Source organism: Brassica napus, chromosome A3 (genome assembly GCF_020379485.1).
Source record: "Brassica napus cultivar Da-Ae chromosome A3, Da-Ae, whole genome shotgun sequence".
Lineage (NCBI taxonomy): Eukaryota > Viridiplantae > Streptophyta > Magnoliopsida > Brassicales > Brassicaceae > Brassica > Brassica napus.
In genome coordinates this window covers 3,127,003-3,152,871 of record NC_063436.1, presented here as the reverse complement: position 1 = coordinate 3,152,871, position 25,869 = coordinate 3,127,003, and the positions used below count along the sequence as shown (strand labels likewise).

Sequence of the window (25,869 nt, the reverse complement as noted above, 5' to 3'; positions counted from 1 at the left end):
CCTATCTCTCTCTCTCTCTTCTCCTTCTTTTTCTATCTCTCTCTGCGTCTTACTCTGAGCATGTTTGTTTCTGGAAGAAGATTATTATTACTCAACTTTTCTCTCTTCTCTTCCTTCTTAGTCCTCTTCAAAGCTCTTCTTTAACTTCATCTCCCCTCACTTTCTCATTTCCTTTTGAGATATAGAGAAAAAATCCAAATCTTTCAGACACCCTTTTGACTTCTTTGCTCAAAGAATCTCTTTTATTTTTCCCTTAGAAAAATAATTTTAAATTCAGAAGCAAAACCCTCAAGAGAAAGAAATACAAGTAATCACCCATCATCATCATCATCATCATCAGTAGCAGAAGGAATAGCAAGAGAGGTTCTTAAAAGGTTGCTTAATCATGTCCATGGAAGGAGTTTTTCTAGAGAAACCAACATCAAACACGACTACAACTCTCCCTGATCTATCTCTCAACATAAGTCTCCCAGATACTCATCACAACGAGTCTTCCAAAGAACTTTCAAGAAGATCATCCCAAACCGACAACAACAGATCATCAAACTTTGAACTCTCCTTATCTCATCATAACAACCCTAGTTCGAATCCAAGCACAAGAATCCTCCATTGTCCTGATAGAAGGAACCTCTATAACAACCACATCCTTAGTGGTGGAAGTCTTCATCAAAGGGTTGATGAATCCGAGATTAATAATATCCACCGTCCGATTAGAGGCATCCCGGTCTATCACAACCGTTCATTCCCTTTTCACCAACAAGCCTCTCCTTCTTCTTTGCCTTCTCTTGGAGGAGACTTCTCAATCTTAAACTCATCTTCCGGCTATAACAACGCTTACCGATCGTTCCAATCTTCCCCTAGGCTAAAAGGTGTTCCTATGCATCATCATAATCACTATGGAGCCGTTGGATCTTCAGATTCTTCTTATCCTCATCATCATAATCATCACCATCATGGGATGGTCAGATCAAGATTCTTGCCTAAGATGCCGACAAAGCGGAGCATGAGAGCTCCGAGGATGCGTTGGACGAGTAGCCTCCACGCACGGTTTGTTCACGCCGTTGAGCTTCTAGGCGGACATGAAAGTACACACGCATTTACATCATAATCACATTCTTAAGCTCTTTCCCTTTTTAATTTAATATATATTCTAAAAATGTGAAACAAAATTCTTGTTATTGTTGTTTTGAATATATATAGGAGCAACTCCAAAGTCAGTTCTTGAGCTCATGGATGTAAAAGACTTAACTTTAGCTCATGTGAAGAGCCATTTGCAGGTAGATCTACACTCCACTTCCGTGTTAATACAAATGAGAGAACCAAACGTTGTTTATGAATTTAGGTTTTTTCTCTCATATTCTTATTGGTTCCTTTCCCCTAGTATGAGTCTAGTCAAGTTAGTTCATTACCAATTATTAAGATTCTCTAATTAGGGAAATTCATTGTTTTCATCACCATCATGTCCCTCTCTCTCTCTCTCTCTTCTCATTTCCGTTGCACAAAAACAGCTTAATCAAGAAACTAGATATTTGTGTACATATATGCCATCATAGCAGTGAATAGTGTTGAAGTATCCAAAGCTTGTGCTGAAACTCTAATGTCTTAGTTTTGTTTTCTTGTTTTGTCTTTGCTTCAAAGTTTAGTCATTTTCTGAAGAGATGGCACAATTGCCAAGAAATTGAATCAGTAATGAATTTAAAGGGAGAAAAGAGAGAGAGAGTGTAGGTATAGCTTTAAGAGAATTGTTAAGCAAACTGAGATGATAGAATTTCTTTTAATCATAATTCTAATTTTAAAATAAAATAGGAAGAGGGGACAAAAGTAGTCATCATTACTCAATGATAATAATACAATCTTTCAGACATCAACCTCGTGGTCTTAAAATCATAAATAAATAATTCAATGTACAACACTAGTCCCAAGACATACCCAGAAAACCACACATTTGTATAAAGTTCATATGTGTCTGCATATATGTCTCCAGATTCGTCAGCTGTATCATAAGTATATTCAAAATAATACACTTGTTTTTTTATGGTATCCTTAATTAGATTTATTGATTTATTCCTTAGTTTTTGAGCTGTAATGCCTTTTACTCTTATTTTTTCTTGCAGATGTATCGAACTGTTAAGACCACTAACAAGCCTGCTGCTTCATCAGGTACGTATTATTCCGAACCTGACTTTACACATATGTACTTATGCATATTCACATTTCTTTCTAATACTTTTCAGCTTTATATATGCTAAAAAGATAGAAAAATATACAATAAAGCTTATTTCGCCAATAATATTTAAGCAGATTTTAGGTTCAGTATATAGTTACTATACTAATTTATTGATCAAAATAAATAAAATAAAATTTCAAGCTATAATTTGAATATTTGATTCGTATATTATTTAAACTTAGAAGAAGCATTTCTAGTATTTTTACTAGTTAGTTCCAATATTTTTACTATTTCCTTTTCCCAATTAAAAAATGCTAATAATTGGTCAAGCTCAAGGCTTTATCTTTCTTTCTTATGATTGAAACCCTAAGTTTAACTGATCAAGGTTCAAAGCAAACCAAACAAAAAATCATCTTCAATAGTGATCTTCTTTAATAAAACGGAAAAAATCTATCAAATGACTACATACTAAACTACTAAATCTTTGCCCAAAAAAGCTAGTAAATCAAATATGACTAGTACACTGAAATAAAGATCTGTTTTTAAATATTCATATGGATTTTTTTTTTTTTTCGTTGTACACACAAACATATTTCATTTTTAATCTCTTATTTGGCACAATTTCCAAGGTTTGAAACATTGATTTTAGTCAAGCCAAAAGCTGGAAAACATTTAAAGGAAAGCAATATGTTCACTGCACTGTCTTTTACCAAAAGCTTACAATAATTGACCCTTGTTTTATTTTAAACAAGAACCCTTAAAGGGTAAAATAGTTGAGATGAAATATGATAAAAAGTTATAATTAATTTTTCAGATGGGTCAGGAGAAGAAGAAATGGGTATAAACGCGAATGAAAGGGCACAATCTGACGATACTTCTCCTCATCATCAAGAAATTGACTTCCCTTCCACACAACCTCGTTGGAGTAACTCTTCAGGGTACGTTTATACGTGTTATAATCTTATTACATACAAGTATATACATGTATCAAACGCACGATACGTTAGAATTTAAGTGAGATTGCGTAGTTATATAGGGTTTAGGTTCCCTTTACCTAAGTAATCCTACTCCAACCAAGTTAAATAAAAAATATTTAGTTATCCCAACAAAAATAGATTGGATGATATTTTCAGGTTTTTTGTTTGTTTTAAATTTTTAATTGAACCAGTGAAAATGGTGCTTTTGGTTTCAGTGAGATGAAATTGTATAGGATTTAGGGTTTGTAGTTTTTAAAATCATTTGGTATACTTGTTATATAATAAAAAAAACTGTTCACATTTATGACATGAAGTTTGTGGGATCAATAGTAACATGCAAAATACGTTATTTGTGACTACCATTTTTCTAGTATAAATCACCAACTATCGAGTTAAATGGTTTACCATTTTTCATTTTCAACTTATGCATGGATAAGATTGTTGATTTCATTATACTTTGTTGTTCTTTAAACATACAACAGAGAGACATGGCCATTAAGTAACAACTGCGCAAGCGACATAGATACGGTGATCAGAACTTCATCAACATCAATGATCTCTCACCATCAAAAAACCTCCCTCCTTCAAAATCAGGTTCTAATAACAGTTCTCATATAACCATGCATATACATATATAGTTATTGTTTTTCTTAGTTTGAAAAAAAAAACCTAATTAAAGTTAATTTCGCAGGACCAAAGGTCAAACGATCAAGGAAAGAGGTGTGGAGATCTTAGTTGTAACAATCCAAGTTTGGAGTTCACATTAGGAAGACCCGATTGGCACGAGAAATGACTTTCTTGACCAATATATATACCCGGAACATGTATGCAGACTGCAGTTATAGTTATACCGCTGTGACGATGAATTTGTCAGCGGAAAAGTTGAAGATCACATAGAGAGAGCCAAGACGCTCAAGAGTGTTGATTTTTGGAGAAAGACATGCTTTTTTAGGCTTTTCTTCTCAAGTTCCATTGATGTTAATTATAAAGTGCATGATCAATGTATGATTTTTTTTTCTTTTTTGGTTTTCCGGGGTTTATTGATTTTCCCGAGGTTGATGTGGTGTGATCATAAGTTATATAATTGGCGTGATCATAAGTTACACACAAAGTTTGGACGATTTTTTTCTTGAAGTGAAAGCCTCTTCGTGGTTTAGAGGGTTGTATACGCAGCATTCCTTAATTAAATGAAACAAAATATATGCATACACATCCGAATGCAAATGATTACAATGATTCTTCTGTAATCAGCTTCTTCACAACAAGCTCAGTGAATGAACAATTTATATAAACTTTCATTAACAAACACGCTTGACCAAAACTAGGGGTTTATCTACAAACTCTGTAGACACTTGTAATTAAAAAAAAGGCTAAAGAGAAGGATTCTCACTGGATGATTCGATGGTTACTACCTCTCGATCTTTGTCTTGATGAAGACTGAAACTGTTACCTGAATAGGCTAATCCCATCAATTGCTTCACCAAGCGCAGGCTTCCTTTTGCTCCCAACCACACAAGATAGAAGAACCCAATCCAACCTGTTAAACTCATTGCATTATATTCTATCAGTAAATAAAAGAAAAGAAAGCAACTTGGAATATTTCATTTCAAGAGTCCAAAACAGAACCAGAACAGAGTAATATAAACCTGAGGCAAATAAGATGGAAGCAACAGCTGAAACTGTAGCAGTAGAGATGACGAACGCAGCAACGGATAAGGCTCCGATGTAAGTAGGGGACAAGGAGAGAAAAAAGAGAGACAAGAAGCCACCAGCAACAGCAAGTGAAACCAAAAGAGAGATTGTGATTGCGTTTACTGTTGCAGCTACAAAGAAGAGCGTGAATACAACCAAAGCTAGTGCCGTAAGAATCACTATTGTTCCTATCTGCAACAAAACAAGAAGTTTGACTATTCCAATAAAGTACCAAACTTTAGCATGAGAAGAGTCAGTGATCATCAATTACAGTGATGACAAGCAGTGCACGAAGCGGGCTGCCACGACGAGTCCATTGGAGAATGTCGCGTGACGTTTTCCGAGAAGCTTCTCGAAGTTTTGGACCATTCTCGGAGAGAGAGTTTCTTATTCGTTGAAGCAGAGAAGACGACGAGGCATCCCTTGTTTTCGGATCCGGAAACAGAATCGAACGGATCGTGATCCAAAGCAATGAGTGGAGGCTCTCCGAATCATCCTCCTCCTTAACTTCCACATAGTCCGTTTTGTGATGACCATTCATCGTCCCTCCGTTCACGACGACTTCTCCGACATCATCGGCTTTAGCGTATGATTTCTTCTCTGTTTCGCCGTGATCTTGCGACATTTTCTCAGACTGTTGATTTAGGATTTGGATCAAGAAGGAAAAAACTTGGGGGTGGTAACAGATAATGGCGGACGTAAGATGGGAACATAACAGAACAGCTGTTTAGTTTTTTTCGTTAGAAGATATCGGCCACGCCCACGTGTAGGTGTAGCATGCAAGCACCAACGTGGCCAAGAGCGTCTAATCAACGCGCTTTTAACAAGCGAGTAGCTCATTCTCTTTCTGTTAAGGTCCATTTGCTGTGCGGCTTTTTTTTGCCGCGCCAACTCAACCGTTTGTTACTTGTTCGCACGGGTTCAATTTTCCCAATATAAAGAAAATTGCGAATCGGATTACATCAAATATGCACCCCGATGGGCCTTTATGCCAAGCCCATTTATTCTTTGTTCAAAGCATTTTAAACAACATATAATAAACTTCATATCATTTGCCGGCAAAAGAAATACAAAACTCATATCCGAATCTGAAATATTAAATTACTACTACATACTTCCGGGAAAACAAACCTTATACATTAAACTATAGATATATGTTTTCAACATTAATTAGTCAGATTGATTCATGGTGTTTTCCATACCTCAAATATACTTCAAAATCCCCTTGAAAGGAAAAAAAACATATAATTCGGGGATATATCATTGATATATTACTGACATTTTACTTTAATTAATGAATAAACTCCAAAGCTGCATAGTAGGCGACGAGCACTGGTAAAGAGACCAACATCCCAAATATCACCCTACATTTATGATCACACAATTAACTGAATTATATATAATCACAAAAATATAAAATTATATTTGGTTTTCTAATTTAGACTTACGCTGTGCTTAGAACATCTGCATGTAATCCGTACTCCTTAGCAAAAATAAACGAAGTGATTGATTGTGGCAAAGCAGCCTGTAATTACATACTGATACATAAGTAATTTATCACTTAACTCAAAAACAAATTAAGTTTTTTATCTTCTGAAAAGTGAAAAAGATGATGACAAAAAAAGTGAAAAAGCATTCTTAAGTTTGTCTCCTATCTAGCTAGTGGGTGAAAGGAATGATTTGGTGTATTGCAGTTTTCCAAATTGATTCGGTATATGCTAATCAACATATATGTATGCTACTTAATCTATCAGACTATACACATATCCAACGTACGTTATTTAGAACAAGATTAAACTAAAATATAACTGTATCAGACTGAACATTTATTTTCCTTTGCTTTGTATATATAGCTTATAAACAGAACAAGAAACGAAAACTTGATCAGACAAACCGGAACAAAAATACAAGAAATGGATAATGACCTGAATGATGGCGACGCGGAGGACATTTCCGTGGATGCCAACCGCGATTGAACCAATGGCCATGGCGGCGGGTCCGGCAATAAATTTCAAGATCATCCCCATCGCAGTCAAGCTTGTTCCACATACTATCAACTTGTCTTGAAGTGCCATGAATATCCCTGCGCATATGTATACATATGTATGCTCAATTACTAGTTCCATATGGTTATGTAATATATACATAGGTAGGTAATAAAACATAAATAAACGTACCCATATTGAACATGGCAGTTCCTGTTCCTGCTTTTGACATTATAAGAATCGATCCCTCTATTATGCCCGGCATCTCAAAATGCCATCTATTTCAATCAATAAGTAAAATATTAAAGTCTTTGTTACAGATCATGTTGATCATATTGTTACTATTATACATACTAATAATCAAAACCCCAATCCCATTGTTTACAACACCTGTTTAGTTAAGACTATATTCTGGCCGGACATGATTGTTTCTTTGCATGTACGTTTGTGTTTATGTTACCTTGTTAAAATTTCTAAGGACACTATAACTTGAAAAGGCTAACGTAAATACGATAATCAACTGTGTTACAACACCATTTATCATAGAGTGTAAGGCGCTAGACCGAAAAGTATTTTTGATGGTCTAAACTTCAAATTTTAGATTTTTCGGTCCGTTTAAACGATTGCTTAGATGTTAGAAATTGAGCTTAGTGTCTCCTGATCACCCATACTTAAAGCTTTGATAAAACATATTTCATAAAGCTAATATATATATTAAAGATTCTTTTTTACCTGTTAGATATAAAAGCCCATGCGATTCCAAGGATACAAGAATAGCAATTCGGATTCGTTGCAAGCTTCAACCACACGACGGACATGACCTCAAGGAACGACTTCTCCACTCTCACAACCACGGCTTCCTTTCTACCACCTTCGATATTGATGTCATCTACATTATTATTACTACTAAAGCCGGCTCTTCTAAGCTCTAAGACAAACAACAAGAGTGTGAGCCACACGATTCCCTGAAACACCGATGATTGAACAACGAGATCAACAGCCTCTTGTCCGTACATCGCCTTTGCCAATGGCACACCCACGACAAGAGAGTTAGTAAGAGTGCATAGAGAGAAACTTGTAATGGACCAACAATAACTTCCTTTGCTGCTATATTTGGCCCAAAACGCTAAGACCGCAATTATGATGATCTTAGAGAGAACATCTGCTGCAATGAACCGGTAATTCATGTTGAATGGGTCGACATGAGCCGTGAACTCGATGGTGAAAAGTGGTAGGGTGAAATAGTAAACGAGCTGGTTTATGGCATCACATTGATCACGAGTGAAGATGTTCCACCATTTCACCGAACCATAGCCTGAGATTAGGGCAACATAGAGTGGAACCATTGCTTCGATGACCTTGTAAACATCTCCCCCACTTATCATGGTTTTACTAAAAAAAATGTTATATATAATACACAGTTTGGTTTAAGCAACGGGAAAGAAACTGAAGCTTGTTAAGTTCTTTTGTAGATAGTGAATGTGGTAAGACATAACCAACATGTTCATATTTATAGATACGATTGTTGTTTTTAACAAATGAAAAAACAATAAAATATATATATATATATATATATATTAGACATCCATGATGAATAATATCATTGAAACAAAAGCAAGATTTTTGGTATAACAATACTAAGTTTCCTTTTGTCTATATGGTTAAGTATGTATACTTCATATATGGAACAATTCCTATAAAATAATTGCAAGATACACTTTAAGATGATAGTTATTAGTTTTTTTTGTCAAGTATAATAGCTATTAGTTTAGCAGAGAGAAACGAAAGTTGTCATTATCAATATAATTGACCAGATCGGGCCATGGCATATGATTCTATTTCAATTGTTATTGAGTTTGGTATTTAATTTGTGTATGACGTTAACATGTCTTTCAATATTTGACTATATTGATAAATGTACTTGATCATGATAACGTCGCAGAACAAATTAAATAATGAGGTTGCAGCTTGAGCCACGAAGTCGCACTTGGGAATGTGAGATCGTGCCTCTCCCAATATTCACATGTTTGTTTGATGGTTCCTACTTATTAGGAGACTGATAATGCGACTAGTGAAATAGAACTAGACCCTATGATTACACAGCTTTATTTTGGGAAAATGAAATGCATTCTAAAGCGCATGATCATTTATTTGTTTCTACGTCATCATATATCAATGGAGTTTAGTGTGGAAGGCCTTACTCTCGAATAAATGGCAGGATCTATCAAAACTGCGTGTTTTGGAAGATTTGGAGGATATTCAGTTTACACAATTTGTTTTAGTTCATGAAAATCGAAAATATTTGAATGGTAGATTTAGCCTTTAAATGTTGACTTGTTAGAAGTTAGAACTGTTATGAACTCATTACAATCAATTGCATATAGACTTGCATAACTATACAACCACATGTGAGCATTAGCAGCTATTTTTAGAATATATATATATATATAAACTATACTAACCCAAATCATATTTCAATATAATATTTGAATGCTCTTTCATAAATGGGAGCAGCATATGCTATTGCATAAAATTTAAGCAAAAGTGCATAGAATAGCTTAAAATGCCCTACACACCTGGCGATGGATAGCAACTATAATTCCATATCCGACAAAAGCAAGGATTTGCTTAACACTAGACACCATAGTAATGATAGTTTGAACCATGGACCTTTTAACATTTCATTGAGATTTTGAAGAGAAAATAGACATATAAATAGATAGAGTAGTGAGTAAAAATAACTACTTAAATCCATTGTCCTATAAAAATAATTTACTTTTGTCTTGAACTATCTTTTCCGATGCTTCTATATTGTCCTGGCAAGAAAAAAATAATATGTGGTTGAACCATGTTTATCTGTCTTCCATCAATCAAGAAAAAAATCGTATTATATTTGTTTTACAATCACATTCATCAATGACGACAAAATTTTCCACGTCGTATATTCATGATAAGAGATATGATTTAACTTAATTACTAGAGAATCATGCAGAGGCATAAAATGTTCTGGAGAGCTCATACTCACATTTTGATTTTGATTTGATAATAACATTCATGGTTTAAGAATGAGAGAATAACCAGTCTATTCCAATAATTTGGAACAAAGAAAGAAAGAAAGAACAAACATCATCGTCTGAGTATATAGGTCTGGGACTAAAACAACGAAACGTTGACGGATGGAACAAGAACTAAAATTGGTGGATTAGAAATATGGGGAGAACGTGGAGGATGCTTCTTCACTGGTGAAATTGATGGAGCTCACATATAAATGTAATAATAATGCTTTTAGAATAAGTTCTATTCATCACTTGATGTCTAAAATCTATATGCTATTTTTTTAGATATGCTGACAAGTGACAACATAGTCATGTTAAGATCGAAAAAGCTTTTGTTTTTCATTCATTCATCGTTCATATTTTCTTTATGCTTCTTCAGTTATGTCGAAATTGCTAGCATGATTTGAAAGTTTATTCCAAATCACATATGTACCACAGGTCTAGAGTATAGTATAATCTTTTCAGACCAGAAACCATTTTAAGCTTGTAATTAATCATCTTTCTAAAACTAGACTATGAATTCCCAAAATATATAATTCACTAAATGACTTGCCAGAATTAGAATTTATTCGATAATATAACTATCAATAGCCACACGCTGATCTTTCTACAGTTCCGTATAGAAAACAGTTTACAAATCTTTTAAAAAGAAAAGGAACTCCCACTGCAGGTGGAATAAATCCTCTATTTGAAACGACTCCACTTCTGTCTTTTCTTTTCTTTTGGGGCCATTATGGCGACTACATATTAAAGTTTCAAAAAATAAAATTTTTATCTTCGTGGCTCACAAATAAACTGCTTCATCACTTAATAAATTGTTTGTACGTACTCCTCTGCTAGCTTCACATCATGTTTTTATTCTGGAAACATTCATTTTTTAGAAGAGAAGAATAAAGAAGTGTTTAAGCATGGAGAATGGTTTCACACATTCAGCATAAAGTCATCAAATATATTAGCTACATCAACATAAAATCTTTGATGGCATGTTGTCAAGAACGTGAATTAGGTGAATACAATTGGTCAAAATTAGCATAATGCACCTTTTGAGAATGTGTTATCAGTGTCAAACCGGGTTAAGACTGATTTTTGCGGTTTAATTGGTCTAGCGGGAAATTTTATTAGCCAACCGGGTCAATTAAACCGAACCAATCGTTTTTTAATAAATTTCGTTGGTCCTTGACGTACAGGCTGGTTTTCCTCGTGTCTGCTGTTTCTTTAACGCTGTACCAAAAAAAATAATAAAAAAATTAAAAAAGAGGCAAAAAAAGACAGAAGACGAAGAACACAAAAGATGAAATTCCACTCTTACCCCCTCTCTCTGGAACATATCTCTCTCGGTCTTTCGTCCAAAGTCTCAAACCTCTGGCGATGTCGTGTCCCAGAGACTCCATCACATACAACGCCACGCGCTGCGCGTGCGGTATCGGCCAGCTTCTAAACCGGAGCTCAGGAAGCTGCGAGATCTTTGGCTGGCCGTCGACGATCTCCACCGACAAAGACATCAGCTACAAGGGAATATCCTTCGCAGAGACGCTATTCGCCTTCGACAGGATCAAGAAGTTCACGCAGTCTCAGGCCGTGTTCTTGGAAGCCACGCTCGTGATGCTTCTCTCGTGGCTAGTCTTTTGCTTCTTCCTCAGATTCACCAAGCTCGGCGACGGTCGTAACGTCTGGTTCAATCTCCGTTGGTGGATTACTCGGCTTGATGTCTTCTTCTCCACTAGGCATTGGCTCGTTAGTACTTCTCCCCCTTCTTCTTTAGTTTCCTTGAGTTTGCTTTATCCATGAGGTTTGCATTCACTTTTGAATCTTTTTGCAGGATGATCAGCAGATTGTTAAGAAACGCAAGACGGAGCTAGGTGGAATGTTCTCTGTTGCTAGCTGGATTGTCTTCATAGGACTATTCGCTGCGTGAGTCTTTCTCTATCCTAACATTCAAGCTTTATAATGTAAAGACCAATGTTCACGAAATCGTTACTACTAGGTGCCCTATAGAGGATTAATGTTTAGGCTGGCGCCTATACCAATTTTTTGAATGCCTAGACAGATTTTTCGAAAAATTATTTCATTTAGATTCGATTTGCCGACTAAGGAGATGCCTAGATCGATTTATACTTGCATTAATGTTTAGGCGGGCGCTTAGACCGAGTTTTTGAATGTCTAGACCGATCTTTTTAAATATCGGTTTGAAAAATTGTTTTGTTCAGACTCGATTTGCCAATTAGGCAGATGCGTACTTGCGTTAATTTTTAGGCGGGCACTTAGACCGAGTTTTTGAAGGTCTAGAATGTCTAGACCGATTTTTTTTAATATCGGTTTGAAAAAAGTTGTTTCATTCAGACTCGATTTGCCGATTAGGCGGAGGCCTAGATCGATTTTTAAAACACTATATTTACTTGCTTTTTAGTTTCTTCACAGGTTGCTTTACCAAATCCTAACCAAGAGAACCATTGAAGTACACAACGTGAGAGCTACGGGCTCTCCAGACCTAATCTCATTCGAAAACGATCTAGAGTTCAACATCACTGCCGTCTCCGACATGAGCTGCTCCAACCTACGCGGTATTGGGAACGTCCTCACTGGTAATCCAGGATTCAGCGACTTAAAAGTAGCTTCTCTGTCAAGTTTTGGGAACTACACTTGTAGGAACACAACTTCAGGACCAACCGTGAACTTCAAGTGCAACAAATGTCGTCTCGCCAACGACTACATCTACATCTCGTGGCATTTCGTTGACCTTCCAGGTGCCCCTGCAGCTGCCGTTGGGTTTCAGTTTAACTTCACTTCTAAGAACGGAGCTGACAAGAAGAAGCATGTGAGTTTCGTTAGTGGTACTCTGAGAAACGGGAGTATACTTGATGAGAGACCGGTTACTTTTCGTGGGAGTGAAGGGAACGTATTGAAGTTTAATCTGTTTCCGAGGATTTACCATCATCTGGGGGATCTTAAGCTGATTCAGCCTCTGTTTCACGAGTTTATCCCTGGCTCGGTTTACCGAGAAACTGCTCAGCTTCAGGCGTCTTTGGGGAGGTCAACAGATGGCATACTCAACACTACACTGTTTATCAACTATCTGTCTTCTTATATCGTTGAGATCGACCATGAGAATATACTCGGTCCTGGTAAGTAAAGTTACTTCTTGTGATAGGCATGTGCGTTTGGTTTTGGTTCGGGTATATAATCTAGTTATTAATAATTAAATATAATTGATATTATAGGTATATAATTTGTATTTTAAAAAATTTTGGTTTTCGGTTTGATTCCAGTTGTAGAGATATAGGATCCGTCCAGATATTTATGAATTTTTTTCGGTTTGATTCCGGTTTTAGAGATATAGGATCCATCCAGATATTTATGAAATTTTTTGGTTTAACCGACATTAGTTTTTTGGTTCCGGATAAATGTGCCCAGGCCTACTAAGTCTTAATAGTTATTTATTAACTTATAGTATCTTTCTGTTTGCTGTTTGACAGTTAGCTTCCTTGCTGATCTTGGTGGTTTATATTGCATCAGTATTGGCATATTTTTCTACATACTAGTGCAGGTTTGAAGCATTTTCCATCTTCTTTATTTTAATGTTTACCTTTCTTCACATCTCTTGTTTACCATATTATGTATGGTGGTAACTTGGCTCTTTACATAGTGTGAGTACAGGATCAAGAAGCTGCGAAATGAAGATACCATATTCAGGAGGATACGGAAACGTCGTAAAGCTCTTGACCACTGGGATAAAGTAACTGTTTTCTCTCTTTTTCTTCTTCTTCTTGCAAACGTTTTCTTTTCTTTATTATCAGTTGCTCATTGAATACTTGTTTAGCTGAGAAGATATGTTGCATACACATACGATTGCCGCATATTGGGCGATGATGCCATCAGAACAACAAAGGTGTCATCAGCACTCTGTGGCTTAGCTAGACCTTCAACATCTCCTTCGGAATGTGGATCATCAAGAACAAACATGCAGCATTTTATCATGTCGGCCAAGAAACCTGGCTTAAGCATTGAGAAGGTAAACTAACTAACTATCATATTTTAGGCTCCTTGAAAAGTCTTAATTGCCTATTGTCTTCCAGAATGTAACTCCACAACCTGCAAGCCTAGAGATGAGACCTTTGGATTCAGCTTCTTCCTTGGCTCCTAATACCTCAAACAAGAAGAGTATAAGCCAGTCTTCTCATAGCAATGGCGATATAATCCCTCCACCTCCTTCAATGGGTATGGTTAACATTTTCTACCATTGTTTATAACTTATCATAAAATCTGAGACCTTGGACTGGTACTGTAACTATTGCAGAGTTCAGTGAAGGCTCTTCTAGCTCAGAAGTGGACGCAGTTGACATCAAGAAGAAACTACAACTTCTCTATGACTACAATGTATTGCTTAGGGAGAAACTTTTAGACACTCAGTCTTTGCTCAATGCTTTGGGTGCCAAAGCATCATCATCGTCTTCAACTAAGGAACACAGTACTTAGAAGTTAGAAGAACCATGAGGCCGCCTAACTAATATTGTTTGTATTCTCTTTTGTAACCCCCACATTACTGCTTGTTGTATCTCTGTGAATATCTCACGTTGCTAGTAGTTAGCAAAATTTTATCATCATTGAAATTAACAAGAAATGGGTTTCATCAGTCAAAAGGTTTTTAACATTATTAAAAGAGAAAATAAACATGATGATAAATGCCTGATCTTGGGAGATAGATTCATTGGTTCAACCGTTAACCGCTGGAGTTAACATAAGTCCAGAGCTGGATCCAGCTAACCATAGCATCAGCAGCCTGGGTGAAAGCAGGATCATCTGAACCCAACTGCTCTCTCACCGCTTTAGCAAGCTCAAGCACACAATCCTCAACCTTAACCGCACTCTCTGGCAACTTCAAAGACTCAAAGAAGGGAACATTCTTCTCCATCAGATCAACTCCTTCCCACTTCTTCCTCAAACTCTCCACAGTATCTCCCCTCTCGTTCCTCCACACATAAGGCAGTCCTGTTTTCACACCGTAACCCAAATGATCAGAGATGTGTTTCAAACACATCCTCAAGCGTCTCCCACCTCACCTTCCCTTCACCACCCAGTCTAAGTGATAAAAATATATAATACTAATGTCTCATCTACTTTGTAAATGATTTTCAAAACAATATTGAAACCAATATATTTAAAGCAAATAACCTAATTTGCTAGAAATGTCATAAACTCTTCTTTTTTTGGGGTCAACTTCACAAACTCATTTAAAACATAAGAACAAGTCTAAAAGAAGTGAAGTTGTATTATTGAGTAGTTATTATAATTTTCTTACAAACATTTTATACAAAAATGCATTCCCTAAAGTTATAGCTAACTAAAACTAGAATTAAAATTAGAATGAAGAAAATGGAAATAAGAATGGATATCCATGCTTTAAGGGATTTAACACAAAAGTTGCAAAAACAGAAAATAGAAATTGTAAAAAAGAAAACAAAAAAAATAACGTAGCATGTTCCCCCTTCCTTCTCGCATGGTTCATCGGAGAACTTTAATGTGTTCATGTCTTTCTGATTGGCTTCAAATTTTTCCTCTTTCTCTCTCTCTCTCTCCTCTCGCTCTCTTTCCTCTGTTTCGTTTCATTACCAATCTCCAGACATTTCTTCAACATTAACGTGGGTCCTTCAATCTCTTGAAGGACCCCACCATTGTTAATCCCCTCACAAAATTTTTCCCTCTTTTTAATTTTTTTTGAACTTTTAGGCTTTTAGATTTATACGAAATGATGAATTGTTTCCCCTGTTTCACTTCACAAAAGAGTAGTAATCCTCCTTCTGGGAATGAGACTAACGAAAACAATGAACAAGAAGTCAGACCACCACCTGGTAATCTTTAGTTTTGTAATAAAATTAAAAAGATATTAGCTTTCTTTATCCATTTTCTTGTATTGACTCCATCATCGGTTTTGTTTGGTTTCAGTTGCTGCGGTAAAACATATAGAGGAAAGAGAAACAGAGCAACCACCGGTTAAAACATTCAATTTCCGGGAACTAGCGACGGCCACCAAGAACTTCCGGCAAGAATGTCTTCTCGGAGAAGGTGGTTCCGGTAGGGTTTACAAAGGAACCCTTCAATCTACTGGCCAGGTTTGTTACACTAGAACCGAGTTAAATAAACTATATGCTATTTTTGCGCATGTGTCTTTGAAGTCACGCCATTGCTTTTTTGTATAGTTGGTAGCTGTAAAGCAGCTAGACAAGCATGGACTACATGGTACCAAAGAGTTTCAAGCTGAAGTCTTATCATTGTCCAAACTCGAACACCCGAATCTCGTCAAGCTTATAGGTTACTGCGCTGATGGAGACCAACGGCTCTTAGTCTTTGAATTCGTCTCCGGAGGCTCCCTTCCAGACCATCTTTTCGGTATATATATCTCACTTTGTCACAACTTTAGGATTAGTTTTGGAGAGACTGATGATACTATTGTACTTGACATGCAGAGCAAGAACCAGGCCAGAAACCGATCGACTGGCTCACGAGGATGAAGATTGCATTCGGTGCAGCGCAAGGATTGGACTACTTGCATGATAAAGTGAATCCACCGGTGATATACAGAGATTTAAAAGCTGCTAACATCTTGTTGGACAATGAGTTTTACCCTAAGCTTTGTGACTACGGTTTGAATAACCTAGCGCCAGGAGCAGGTGATAGCATGTTTCACTCTTCATGTGTTATGGACACTTATGGCTACTCCGCGCCTGAGTACACTCGAGGGGAGGATCTCACTGTTAAGTCAGATGTGTACAGCTTTGGAGTTGTGTTGCTTGAACTCATCACCGGTAGAAGAGCTGTTGACACTACTAAACCTAATGATGAACAGAATCTAGTTGCTTGGGTAACACTCCACCCCTCTTTCTTGCGGCACAAGATAGGTTGTTTTTGATGATTTTTTTTTTTTGTTTTTTTTTATCAGGCACAACCGATATTTAGAGATCCGAAAAGGTATCCGGATATGGCGGATCCTCTACTGAAGAAGAACTTCTCAGAGAGAGGGATAAACCAAGCAGTGGCGATAACATCAATGTGTCTACAAGAGGAACCAACTGCTCGTCCTTTGATAAGCGATGTAATGGTTGCGCTTAACTTCCTTTCCATGTCTACGGAAGAAGGTATTCCAGACAAGGTGCCGATACTATCCTTCAGGGACAAGAGCATGTCGATTGCTTTGAGCAGACACGGTTCTTGTTCTGTTACTCCCTTCTCTCTTCTTCAGAAAGAGGGAGATGACGACTCTTCCAGTGCTTCAACGGAGTCAGAAGATGATGATGATGAAAAGAAAGAAGAGTCAAAGGGAAGTAAGAAGAAGCAAGAGGAGGATTCAGGTGATGAGTCTGGTTCAGATGATGAGAAGGGTCAAGAAGAGGTAGAGAAACCTGGAAGCTCTAAGAGCAGTTCCTCTGACTCTGGAAGCGAGAGAGCAAGTCCCATTGATGAAAGTAACGCAACTGCACAGAGTTTGGAGATAAAGTATAGTTATAGCTCTGAGGAAGAAGAAGGAGATAACGAGAGGCTAAGCAGCTCTAAATCTGATAAAGATTGCACTTCTTTTCGGTATGACAGCGAGAGGAATCACGATGAGTCGCCTAAGAACACAAGCATTGCTCATGATGATCATAGTGATGATGATGATGAGGAGGATCATGAAACTCGGCTTGAGCACATTCATAGCTCAAAATCTGAAGCCCACAGTGTTTATTCAGATGATGATGATGCAGGCGAGGAAAGTGGTGAGTCGTCTTTGAATAGGGTTGAACCAGAGGAAGGTGACCACGGTTCTTCTGATGAAGAGTGAATCTTTGTCAAAAAGTTTTTCTCAGAAGTTTATAACATTCGCAACATGAAAAAAAAGTTGTTTCAATTTTTCGTTTTGAAACAACACAAAAATTGTCACATAAATCTAATATACATATGTCACACTTTTATGTAAATATATCTTGAATACTGTATGTTAGGAAGAAAATGTTTACAATACATTTATCTAACCATTTGTTTTTCCAAATCTTTCCATTCTTTATTGATTTTGTAAGCTTAAACAAATTTATTAGCTTAGAAATCAATGTTACACCTTTCAAGGTTAATAAGTACTTAATGTGTAAATTATTCTGATGGCTAGCTGCAGCATAGGACAGGTTGTCTTGTGGGATGCTTGAGGGAAGTTTAGAACTGGTGCTTATCATCTTTTCTCGAGGAATACCAGAAGCGTGCGGGTTTGAGATGGAGACAAAGAGATCTAAGGTAATGTTAATACAGCATCTTTTGTCAGTACAATGGTTATGGTCTCAAGAGGAGAAAGCTTCTGTATTAAACCTCAAGCCACCAAAGGGTAAAAGCACTGATTGTTAAATTTTCCCTCTTTTTTAAGATTTAAATTGTTTACATTTGTCGTAATGGTGATGATTCTTATGAATTTTCGGTAGAGTTTTTAGCACCTTGAGAAAACAGAGGAATTGATTCTCTTTTGAATGTACAGTTAGAGAAATTTACAGATGGATTATTAAGATACTAACAACACTTGTCGCTTTTGTTTTGTTAATCATAAGAACAAACACAATTAAGATACTAAAGCATTGATTGTGGTTTACTTATGCCATCTACAAGAAAGACAGTGTCTAACCAAGTCAATTTTCAACTTAATTCGGATTCTATAAAAAAAAAAGTAGCAAATGTGCATCCTGGTGCTGCACAAGCACAATGAGAATAAGATTCATTCTTTTTAAATGAAAAGAAAACAAGACCGCATCTTAACTAGTCCAGTTGCTTTGAAAGCTTGCAGCTTTGAAAAAAAAAAGCAAATAAACTGAACACACCAAGCAAAATATATCTAAGCTTTTCAGACATCGAATCAAAGTACTAATCTCTTTAACTCTTATTAAAATCCTCGCAGATTTCACCGAAAGATAAAGCTTTAATTAGAGGCTTAACGAACATTTATGATCAGAGAGACATACGATTTTCAGGCATCAAACCAAACATACCAATCTCTTGTCTGATTGAAATCAAAGAGCCAATTCCCAAACCTCAATATAAGTTAGAAACAGAAGATTTATATCATATGCATCATCATTGCAGACAACTTGAAGAAACCCATAATAATAAAGATCACAACTTTCATTAAAAAAAGCAATTCGATACACCACAAAGATGATCACTTCTTGAGGCTTCCTCTGATTCCAGGTTTCGGTTTGGAAGACGACTCAGGAGCAGCAGCACCAAGAGCCTCGTGGAGATTCTTCGGCTCCTCGTAAGGCAGCTTTGGATGCTTCGACTCGTGATGGATCTGCATCGTCTTCAGATCCGGCGCCGTGATCTTGCAGTGAGGACACTCGTACTTCGCGTGGCCTCCTTTCTCCTTGCCCGTCCTGTCGGCGAGCCCCGCCTTTCCTCCGCCTCTATTGGTCAGCGCTGCGTCGGCCTTGGCCTGGAGCTCCTTCGCCGTGTGCTTCTTCGGCTTCGCCTTGCCTGTCATCGTCGATTGGCGGCTGTGAAAGGGGGAGGAAGATGAGAGCCCTAACCCTAATTTGATTGGGGGGGGGGGAGACAAAGGATTTGGTGGCGACGAGAGGTTCGATGCGATATTAAAAAGCAGAGAAATAATATTAATTAAATAATTATCCTCTTTTGTCGAAGGTTTTATAAAGTGCAGTACGGTGCACATTAAGAATTTTGCTCCCCCTTTGCTGCTCATAGTCGTAAATTAAAAAAAAAAATATTAATAAGTTTTATGACAAAAAATAAATTCATTCAGTAAAACTTATTCGCTTATAATTAATAAACTAAACGATCACTAGAATCTTGTAAGTAAATATAATTTTCATTGATTTGAATTTTTAAATTGTGTTTAAATTATGATAGTTATTATTAGCAAGAGAACATATTTTTTTTTTGGGATATTGCTGCAATCTACACTGTAATTAGATATCATGTTTGCTTGGTGAAAGATTGGTAGATCATTATTCAATTCATAATTTTTAAACATAACTAAAATCAGTTACGTGATAGTAAAACGAAAAAAACCTACGTTAACATAGCCTATTTTATTTTCCGGTAGTGAACTACAGTAATACACTAAAACAAACACTGGTAGACTGGTAGTATAGATTACATAAATATCTCTGATGTCAAAAAAAAAAAAATATCTCTCTACATTTTCTATTAAAAAATTGGTAGTATATATGTATACTCTCTAGTAATTATCATTTACATGAAATTAACATTGATCATTTAAATCAAAATGCTGAAAATCCAACTAAATCATTCGAGCTCATTTCTTCTGCTACATTCAGTATGACCTCACTGAAGCAACGTGGCACTACTCAAGAACACGAACCACCACGTTTCAAAATTCTCATGCAGATGAAATAAACTAATAGTAATATACAACACAGCGACGTTTATCTATATCATGTCATAAAGCACAAACCGTAAGCTGACAAAGAAAAAACACAAACCGTAAAGAATCTTGATTCTCAATTCCCTCAAAACAAAACGTTTCAAGAAAACAAAAAAAAAAACAAATGGAAGAACTGGACATAGACCTCAAAATCCCTGACCCATTACGAGCCGACTGGTTCATGGTTCTTGTAGACATCCAAGCTGATCTCATCTACAACGCACTCGTCGTCTTAACCTCACCTCTCTATCTTCTCTGTCGCTCGTACAACCGCGCAACCGCTACAATCTCTGCCGCAGAAAGAGCGGTTAAACGTGCCCCCTCGCGGATAAAGAGCGGTGCAGCTCGGGTAGTAAGAAGGATATGGTATGGTCTAATGGGTGCATGTCAGGTGTCGATGGTGATGGTGTTGGCGTTGATCATAGCGGCTGTTCTCGGTATTGGGGTTGTGAGTTTGTATGTAGAAAAGCCTGTGGTTGTTAGAGAAAGACTATTCTTCGATTACACTGAAGAGAACCCAAGTGCGGTTTTTAGTTTCGAAAAGAAGAAGAGACCGTTTGGTGTTCCTGTTGGACATAAGGTTCATGTATCTGTAGTTATGTGGATGCCTGAATCTGATCTTAACCGAAGACTTGGGTTATTTCAGGTAATTAAATACTAATCTTAACGGAGGTATTATTATATAAAAATTATGACATAAATATTACATAAAAATTAACGGATTCATTATTATATAAAAATATTACCTAGACGTAAATATATCATTATTATATATAAAAAAAACTATGAGAAATATTAGTTATTAACTAAATGTTTATACGGAAATGTTTTCTTGATTCATTTTCTTGTGTTTCTTGCACAGTTGAAGGTAGAGCTACTCTCATTAAAAGGCGAGACAATAGCGAGATCAAGCCAACCTTGTATGCTACGGTTCAGAAGCAAACCAATAAGACTAGCAAGAACATTTGTGATGAGTGTTCCACTTGTTGCCGGATTCGCAAACGAAGCACAAACAATGAGAATAGATGCTTTAGTCCACCAAGAAAAATGGCCAAGAACAAAAGCCGTGAGAGCGACTCTGATTCCACGTGCACAGACTCGGTTATTACCTCAGCTATACGAAGCTGAGGTGGTTATAAACTCGAAACCTCCATGGACTAAACGAATGGCTTATAACTGGAGATGGACTCTTTGCGTTTGGACTTCAATGTATCTTTATGTCCCTATTCTAGTCGCCCTTCTATGGTGTTTTAGACCGTTCTTGTTCCCTTACGTTGCTTCAAGAACTGTGGTCGAGACCGAAAGATTAGAGATGGAAGTAGTTGAAGAGGTAATGGAAAGAAGATTTAGAGAAAGAAGAAACAAGCCTCGCCGAAGAACTTTCATTACAACACAGGAAACTTATACATAGTAATTAATCATATTCATGTTTTTTTTTGTGTGTTCTGAGCTCTGTACTAAACCGGTAACTGTAATAACTGTAACATAACCGGTCTAAAACAGATAAACAACAGTTGCATCATGTAAAACATCATGGGGAAAACACAAAACCAAATAAAAGGCAACCAAAAACACAGTAAGACGAGGTCTTTTGTATTAAACGGATAACTCAGTCTGAGAGACAAGAACTCCATCAGTATCAGCATAAACCCATTCACCATCACAAATCCGAGTCCCTGCAATATTAACCGGAACTCTTTGCTCTCCAAGTCCCTTTTTACTCGCCTTTATCGGATGAGAGGCCAAAGCTCTCACTCCAATATCACAACCGTTGATCTCATCAACGTCTCTGATGCATCCGTTGACAATGATTCCCGCCCACCCGTTGTTCTGAGCTTGAACCACGGGGTTGCCTCCGAGTATCGCACACCGTTGGCTCCCTCCACCATCCACCACAAGTACTCTCCCGTTTCCTTCATAACATCGAAACCATTTACAAATCAAGTTTGGGTTTTTTTTAAAGAATAATGATTATATTTACCTTTCTCCTCGAGGAACTGACGGATCAAGCCATTGTCTTCAAACACTTTGACAGTAACAACAGGACCTGAGAATATCTGTCTTCGGCCGTAAATCTGGAAAATGGGTTGCAAAGCTTTGAGCTCACCACTCCGAATCAGGTCTTGGTTCGCGTCACAGACTTCCGCAGTGGTCACAAACGCCATCTTCTTCCTTTTTTCTAAAGGTTGAGACTTTTGAGAGTGTATCAATCAAAACAAATCTTAGGAGCGGATCATATGAGTATAGTGCACGTAACTGACGATTCGTTTAGACACATAAGGCAAGAATCTAAAATACAATCTTTTTGAACAAACCCACAAGGAAAAATACAATCTTTTTGAATCTATTGATGGATAGGAGTTAGATCAAGTCTTGTTACCTGGATCAGACCAAACTCAGATGCAGTAACAGAACTCTTTACAATGTTTACTATTACAGACAAGAAAGTAGGTAACTTTAGAAAGAGAACAGTGTCGGAAACTAGAGAAGGAGTTTTGGTATAGATCAGATCAAAGGTAGTGGTGAAGCTTTAGAGAAAGGAATCATGAGATTACTTGAAAATCATGTGGTCTTTATTTTTAGTGTCTCCACCTTTTGTATCTTTGCTCTCTGTCTTCTTACTTTTATGTTTGTGTCTTAACTTGTTTTTTTTTTTACTTTTGTTGTAAACTGTTACTCAAGAAGTAAAAAACTATATATTAAAATCTTTGTTTGGATTCAAACAATTTAGAAATACAAAAAAAACCCAGGAGGAGATCTTGTTGCCAGTTTTTTTTTTAAATCAGGAATCAATAGAGAAGAGGAAAGATCCAAAAGTTTCAGAGTTTGTGAATGGTTTTCATGTCAGCAGCTTCAATAAGAGTTCCTTTCTCAACATGATCCCACCACTTCATCAAGAAATTATCCACCACCAATCTAAACCATGGAGACAGTTTCACAGCTTCATCATCATCACCTGCATCTGCTTTCTTCACCAGCTCCATTAGCTCTTCCCTGCTCACATACTTGATATCAGCCACTTCGTCTGGGTTTGGTTGAACCTTCACATCCCGGACGATGAAGAGTAGATAGTCAACTGCAAGTAAATCCCACATTGGCTATAAACCAAAGCTTGTAGAATCAAGTGAGTGAGAAAAAAGGAGAAATGATTACGTTCGTGCTCGCCCCATTTGCCATCAGAAGGGGCCTTGTAAAGCATGCGTCCCAAGGGAGTGAACTCATTGACTGGTACATCTTCAGCTACAATACCGAGCTCATCCAGAAGCTTTCTTTGTGCAGCATTTCTTACACCTGGTCAAATAGTGAGGATCAGTAAGTAATTGATCCTGGCCAGTGAAAGCGTCAAAATGTTTAGTGAAGTAAGAACTATTAGTCTTTAAGCGTTTCCCAGGGAAGATACCTAGAACGTTCTCTTCAATCAGCTCAGATTCACGGTAAAGAGGATGGCTGCAACAAGTGTTTGTCCACACAAGTGGGAAAGTAACCTTTGTTTTTGACCTTTGCTGTCCATAAGAGAATGCAGATAATTTCAGTAAGATGGCACATAAGCAGATCAAAACCAAACCAACTGTTAAATCTAGAATTCTAGATTATAAGCCAATCCATTGCCTTACTACAGAGTAATTACTATGCCCAAATCCCATACAAACATAACCTATCTTTGTCTATACAATTACTCAGCCCATTAAGTTGGTTGGAGGAATAAAAGGTGTCATCTTGAGCATATTATATGAAAATAATGGTAATTTGATAGACTTAAGAGTCATCTTCACATGATGGGGATGAATCATAAAGGCAAATAACCTGGAGAAGCAACTCATATTTGGAGTTGAATAAGAAGACACTGAAAGCCCTGTGAAGCAAATTCTCAGCTTCAATCTTTTCCATCAGATGACCTGCAGTTTTGATGAAGGAGTCAAGCATTATTATCCTAGAGGACTCAACTAAACTAAACACTTACAAGACACATCGGCCCACAAGCACATGAGTTCAATGAAAGAGCAGCTAATATTGCCATCATTAATTCTATCTTCCCAAGGATAATTAAATTCACTTACAGTTGTACTTAGTGTCATGGCCCACCACACGATCATTTTCATCAACGAGGATGCATCTGCAGAGAAAAATAGAAGAAGATTGAATTGAATAAATGAACAGGCCTCTATGAGAATTACATACATGAGCTATGAAGGAGAGACAGGATCATCGAATCACAGCTAAATGATGCATCCATAGTCATGTAAAAGCATCTCTAACATCCCCACAGTAGATAGTATTTTCAGTAATTTCTAATAAAATTAGCAGTATCATCACTTCATCAGTGATAAGAAAAGGGACACACATTTTAGAGCTCATCAACATTTTCCTAGTGATATGTTTTGTAATGAATGGAAAAGAAACTGAACAGAGTCCGAGCTTAAGGTTTTGTCTGAACAGAGTTCTAAGATTTCATCTCGAATTAATAAAGTATAAATATTTAGTACAATATGGGTTCCTTAATAAAATCAAAGTCAAAGAGAAAAAAGGAAACGAAAATCTCAACTCGTCCTCAAACATGAGTCGTCTCTGAACAGCATCCATTATTCCATCATCGTTGAAGTCAGCCATGGTGACGACGCCTGAGAAAGCGCGAAAGACAGGTGAGTTCTCGCCGGAGATCGGATCCAAGAAATACGGAGAGGGGTAAATCGGGAGCATGAAAATTAAGGAGGGATCTTCTGAGTCGACGACACGAAGGGGATACTATATTAGCAAGAGACGGACATTTTGATGCTTCTCTGTGTTTCTGTTACTTTTTTCATTTTTGAAAATTTATTAATGGATGAGCCGCGTACTTCGCGCAAAATTTTGAATTACTGTTACAACAACACAGTTGTTAACTGATCACAGTTTAAAATAAAATTTCACAATTTCCCAATATATTAATTTTTTTTTTAATGGAGTATTCTTTTAGTTAATCAAGTCTTTTTTTTTAATTACTGTTACAACAATACTGTTGTTAACTGATACAGTTTAAAATACAGTTTTAATGGAGTATTTTTTTAGTTAATCAAATATTTTTTATTTATAGATTATAAGAATAATAAAATATAATTTAATATGTTTTACCGTTTATTACATTATCATTAGAGAAAAAGACTAGAATAGCACCAAATCAAGTTTTTGTTCCCAAAGTAGCACTCAAGGCTAAAAGTCACAAAAATAGGTTTCATTAAAGAGGTAATATACACTTATACCCCTTGGGTTAATTAATCCAAACCTTAGGGTTTAGAGTTAAGGGGTGGGGTTTTGGAATTAGGGTTTAAAATTTTATAAAAAATAAATACTAAAATAAAAAATAAAAATTTTAAAAACAGTTTCAAAAAGTATTTTTAAATTATAAAAAGAAAATTTGAAAAAAAAATAAAATAAAAAAATTTCAAAAAAAAAAATTTCAAAAAAAAATTATAAAAATTTCGAATCTGAAAACATATAATCTGGAACTATAAAAAAAATTTCTTTTTTTTAATTTTTTTATTTATTTTATTTTATTTTTATTTTTATTTTTATTTTTTGTTTATTTATTTAATTTTAAACCAAG

General features: G+C 36.5%; 9 protein-coding genes across 11 annotated transcripts; 4 read left to right on the top strand and 5 right to left on the bottom strand.

Moving 5' to 3' along the window:
• On the top strand, window positions 1-4,265 carry LOC106432847 (transcription repressor KAN1). The gene is made up of 6 exons (XM_013873696.3): window positions 1-1,085; window positions 1,201-1,277; window positions 2,115-2,160; window positions 2,982-3,105; window positions 3,627-3,738; window positions 3,836-4,265. The coding sequence occupies exons 1-6, from the start codon at window positions 386-388 to the stop codon at window positions 3,935-3,937; spliced, it is 1,161 nt and encodes a 386-aa protein (XP_013729150.1). The 5' UTR covers window positions 1-385; the 3' UTR covers window positions 3,938-4,265.
• Window positions 4,266-4,310: 45 nt separating this feature from the next.
• Window positions 4,311-5,758, bottom strand: LOC106432862. Its single transcript, XM_013873710.3, has 3 exons — window positions 5,108-5,758; window positions 4,791-5,028; window positions 4,311-4,681 (listed from the first exon to the last, which is right to left on the bottom strand). The coding sequence occupies exons 1-3, from the start codon at window positions 5,459-5,461 to the stop codon at window positions 4,515-4,517; spliced, it is 759 nt and encodes a 252-aa protein (XP_013729164.2). The 5' UTR covers window positions 5,462-5,758; the 3' UTR covers window positions 4,311-4,514.
• Window positions 5,759-5,917: 159 nt separating this feature from the next.
• Window positions 5,918-8,338, bottom strand: LOC125594768 (auxin efflux carrier component 5-like). The gene is made up of 5 exons (XM_048770846.1): window positions 7,554-8,338; window positions 7,014-7,099; window positions 6,762-6,919; window positions 6,285-6,361; window positions 5,918-6,200 (listed from the first exon to the last, which is right to left on the bottom strand). The coding sequence occupies exons 1-5, from the start codon at window positions 8,204-8,206 to the stop codon at window positions 6,128-6,130; spliced, it is 1,047 nt and encodes a 348-aa protein (XP_048626803.1). The 5' UTR covers window positions 8,207-8,338; the 3' UTR covers window positions 5,918-6,127.
• A 2,821-nt stretch (window positions 8,339-11,159) lies between these two features.
• Window positions 11,160-14,507, top strand: LOC111202297. The gene is made up of 8 exons (XM_022694985.2): window positions 11,160-11,611; window positions 11,697-11,788; window positions 12,296-12,999; window positions 13,351-13,421; window positions 13,521-13,610; window positions 13,695-13,886; window positions 13,951-14,092; window positions 14,172-14,507. Exons 1-8 carry the CDS (start codon window positions 11,246-11,248, stop codon window positions 14,348-14,350), a joined length of 1,836 nt encoding a protein of 611 aa, XP_022550706.2. The 5' UTR covers window positions 11,160-11,245; the 3' UTR covers window positions 14,351-14,507.
• Window positions 14,508-15,594: 1,087 nt separating this feature from the next.
• On the top strand, window positions 15,595-18,029 carry LOC125594755 (receptor-like kinase LIP1). Its single transcript, XM_048770839.1, has 5 exons — window positions 15,595-15,723; window positions 15,818-15,984; window positions 16,072-16,261; window positions 16,339-16,733; window positions 16,812-18,029. Exons 1-5 carry the CDS (start codon window positions 15,621-15,623, stop codon window positions 17,688-17,690), a joined length of 1,734 nt encoding a protein of 577 aa, XP_048626796.1. The 5' UTR covers window positions 15,595-15,620; the 3' UTR covers window positions 17,691-18,029.
• Window positions 18,030-18,922: 893 nt separating this feature from the next.
• On the bottom strand, window positions 18,923-19,600 carry BNAC03G07800D (protein METHYLENE BLUE SENSITIVITY 2). The gene has a single exon (XM_013874200.3). It carries the CDS (start codon window positions 19,581-19,583, stop codon window positions 19,044-19,046), a length of 540 nt encoding a protein of 179 aa, XP_013729654.2. The 5' UTR covers window positions 19,584-19,600; the 3' UTR covers window positions 18,923-19,043.
• Window positions 19,601-20,155: 555 nt separating this feature from the next.
• On the top strand, window positions 20,156-21,848 carry LOC106433335 (seipin-1). Its single transcript, XM_048770782.1, has 2 exons — window positions 20,156-20,934; window positions 21,151-21,848. Exons 1-2 carry the CDS (start codon window positions 20,413-20,415, stop codon window positions 21,697-21,699), a joined length of 1,071 nt encoding a protein of 356 aa, XP_048626739.1. The 5' UTR covers window positions 20,156-20,412; the 3' UTR covers window positions 21,700-21,848.
• LOC125574833 (putative 4-hydroxy-4-methyl-2-oxoglutarate aldolase 2) lies at window positions 21,657-22,911 on the bottom strand. 3 transcript variants are annotated; one of them, XM_048770798.1, is made up of 3 exons: window positions 22,669-22,911; window positions 22,270-22,480; window positions 21,657-22,201 (listed from the first exon to the last, which is right to left on the bottom strand). In XM_048770798.1, exons 2-3 carry the CDS (start codon window positions 22,451-22,453, stop codon window positions 21,885-21,887), a joined length of 501 nt encoding a protein of 166 aa, XP_048626755.1. In that variant the 5' UTR covers window positions 22,454-22,480; window positions 22,669-22,911; the 3' UTR covers window positions 21,657-21,884. The 3 variants fall into 3 exon arrangements, with proteins under 3 accessions (XP_048626755.1, XP_048626758.1, XP_048626764.1); XM_048770801.1 differs by having other exon boundaries at window positions 22,270-22,467; window positions 22,669-22,896; XM_048770807.1 differs by lacking the exon at window positions 22,669-22,911 and having other exon boundaries at window positions 22,270-22,662.
• A 59-nt stretch (window positions 22,912-22,970) lies between these two features.
• On the bottom strand, window positions 22,971-25,374 carry LOC125594701 (isopentenyl-diphosphate Delta-isomerase I-like). Its single transcript, XM_048770791.1, has 6 exons — window positions 24,832-25,374; window positions 24,347-24,402; window positions 24,093-24,184; window positions 23,689-23,791; window positions 23,442-23,579; window positions 22,971-23,364 (listed from the first exon to the last, which is right to left on the bottom strand). Exons 1-6 carry the CDS (start codon window positions 24,984-24,986, stop codon window positions 23,108-23,110), a joined length of 801 nt encoding a protein of 266 aa, XP_048626748.1. The 5' UTR covers window positions 24,987-25,374; the 3' UTR covers window positions 22,971-23,107.
• Window positions 25,375-25,869: the final 495 nt, after the last annotated feature.

Bases quoted from the DNA above. Each gene is read 5' to 3' on its own strand.
- LOC106432847 (XM_013873696.3), top strand. From the start codon at position 386: ATGTCCATGGAAGGAGTTTTTCTAGAGAAACCAACATCAAACACGACT. The intron at 2,161-2,981 runs GTACGTATTATT...TTAATTTTTCAG, and splicing joins CAAGCCTGCTGCTTCATCAG to ATGGGTCAGGAGAAGAAGAA. The intron at 3,106-3,626 runs GTACGTTTATAC...AACATACAACAG, and splicing joins CGTTGGAGTAACTCTTCAGG to AGAGACATGGCCATTAAGTA.
- LOC106432862 (XM_013873710.3), bottom strand. From the start codon at position 5,461: ATGTCGCAAGATCACGGCGAAACAGAGAAGAAATCATACGCTAAAGCC. The intron at 5,029-5,107 runs GTAATTGATGAT...GTTTTGTTGCAG, and splicing joins GTGCACTGCTTGTCATCACT to ATAGGAACAATAGTGATTCT. The intron at 4,682-4,790 runs GTTTATATTACT...TGAGTTTAACAG, and splicing joins TTCCATCTTATTTGCCTCAG to GTTGGATTGGGTTCTTCTAT.
- LOC125594768 (XM_048770846.1), bottom strand. From the start codon at position 8,206: ATGATAAGTGGGGGAGATGTTTACAAGGTCATCGAAGCAATGGTTCCA. The intron at 6,920-7,013 runs GTACGTTTATTT...ACATATGCGCAG, and splicing joins AACTGCCATGTTCAATATGG to GGATATTCATGGCACTTCAA. The intron at 6,362-6,761 runs GTCATTATCCAT...ATGTAATTACAG, and splicing joins TCCGCGTCGCCATCATTCAG to GCTGCTTTGCCACAATCAAT.
- LOC111202297 (XM_022694985.2), top strand. From the start codon at position 11,246: ATGTCGTGTCCCAGAGACTCCATCACATACAACGCCACGCGCTGCGCG. The intron at 13,000-13,350 runs GTAAGTAAAGTT...GCTGTTTGACAG, and splicing joins TGAGAATATACTCGGTCCTG to TTAGCTTCCTTGCTGATCTT. The intron at 13,611-13,694 runs GTAACTGTTTTC...ATACTTGTTTAG, and splicing joins CTCTTGACCACTGGGATAAA to CTGAGAAGATATGTTGCATA.
- LOC125594755 (XM_048770839.1), top strand. From the start codon at position 15,621: ATGATGAATTGTTTCCCCTGTTTCACTTCACAAAAGAGTAGTAATCCT. The intron at 15,724-15,817 runs GTAATCTTTAGT...GTTTGGTTTCAG, and splicing joins AGAAGTCAGACCACCACCTG to TTGCTGCGGTAAAACATATA. The intron at 15,985-16,071 runs GTTTGTTACACT...TTTTTTGTATAG, and splicing joins CCCTTCAATCTACTGGCCAG to TTGGTAGCTGTAAAGCAGCT.
- BNAC03G07800D (XM_013874200.3), bottom strand. From the start codon at position 19,583: ATGAGCAGCAAAGGGGGAGCAAAATTCTTAATGTGCACCGTACTGCAC.
- LOC106433335 (XM_048770782.1), top strand. From the start codon at position 20,413: ATGGAAGAACTGGACATAGACCTCAAAATCCCTGACCCATTACGAGCC. The intron at 20,935-21,150 runs GTAATTAAATAC...TTTCTTGCACAG, and splicing joins GAAGACTTGGGTTATTTCAG to TTGAAGGTAGAGCTACTCTC.
- LOC125574833 (XM_048770798.1), bottom strand. From the start codon at position 22,453: ATGGCGTTTGTGACCACTGCGGAAGTCTGTGACGCGAACCAAGACCTG. The intron at 22,202-22,269 runs GTAAATATAATC...GATGTTATGAAG, and splicing joins TCAGTTCCTCGAGGAGAAAG to GAAACGGGAGAGTACTTGTG.
- LOC125594701 (XM_048770791.1), bottom strand. From the start codon at position 24,986: ATGCTCCCGATTTACCCCTCTCCGTATTTCTTGGATCCGATCTCCGGC. The intron at 24,403-24,831 runs GTTGAGATTTTC...TTTTCTCTGCAG, and splicing joins CGACTCATGTTTGAGGACGA to ATGCATCCTCGTTGATGAAA. The intron at 23,580-23,688 runs GTATCTTCCCTG...CTATTTGACCAG, and splicing joins GATTGAAGAGAACGTTCTAG to GTGTAAGAAATGCTGCACAA.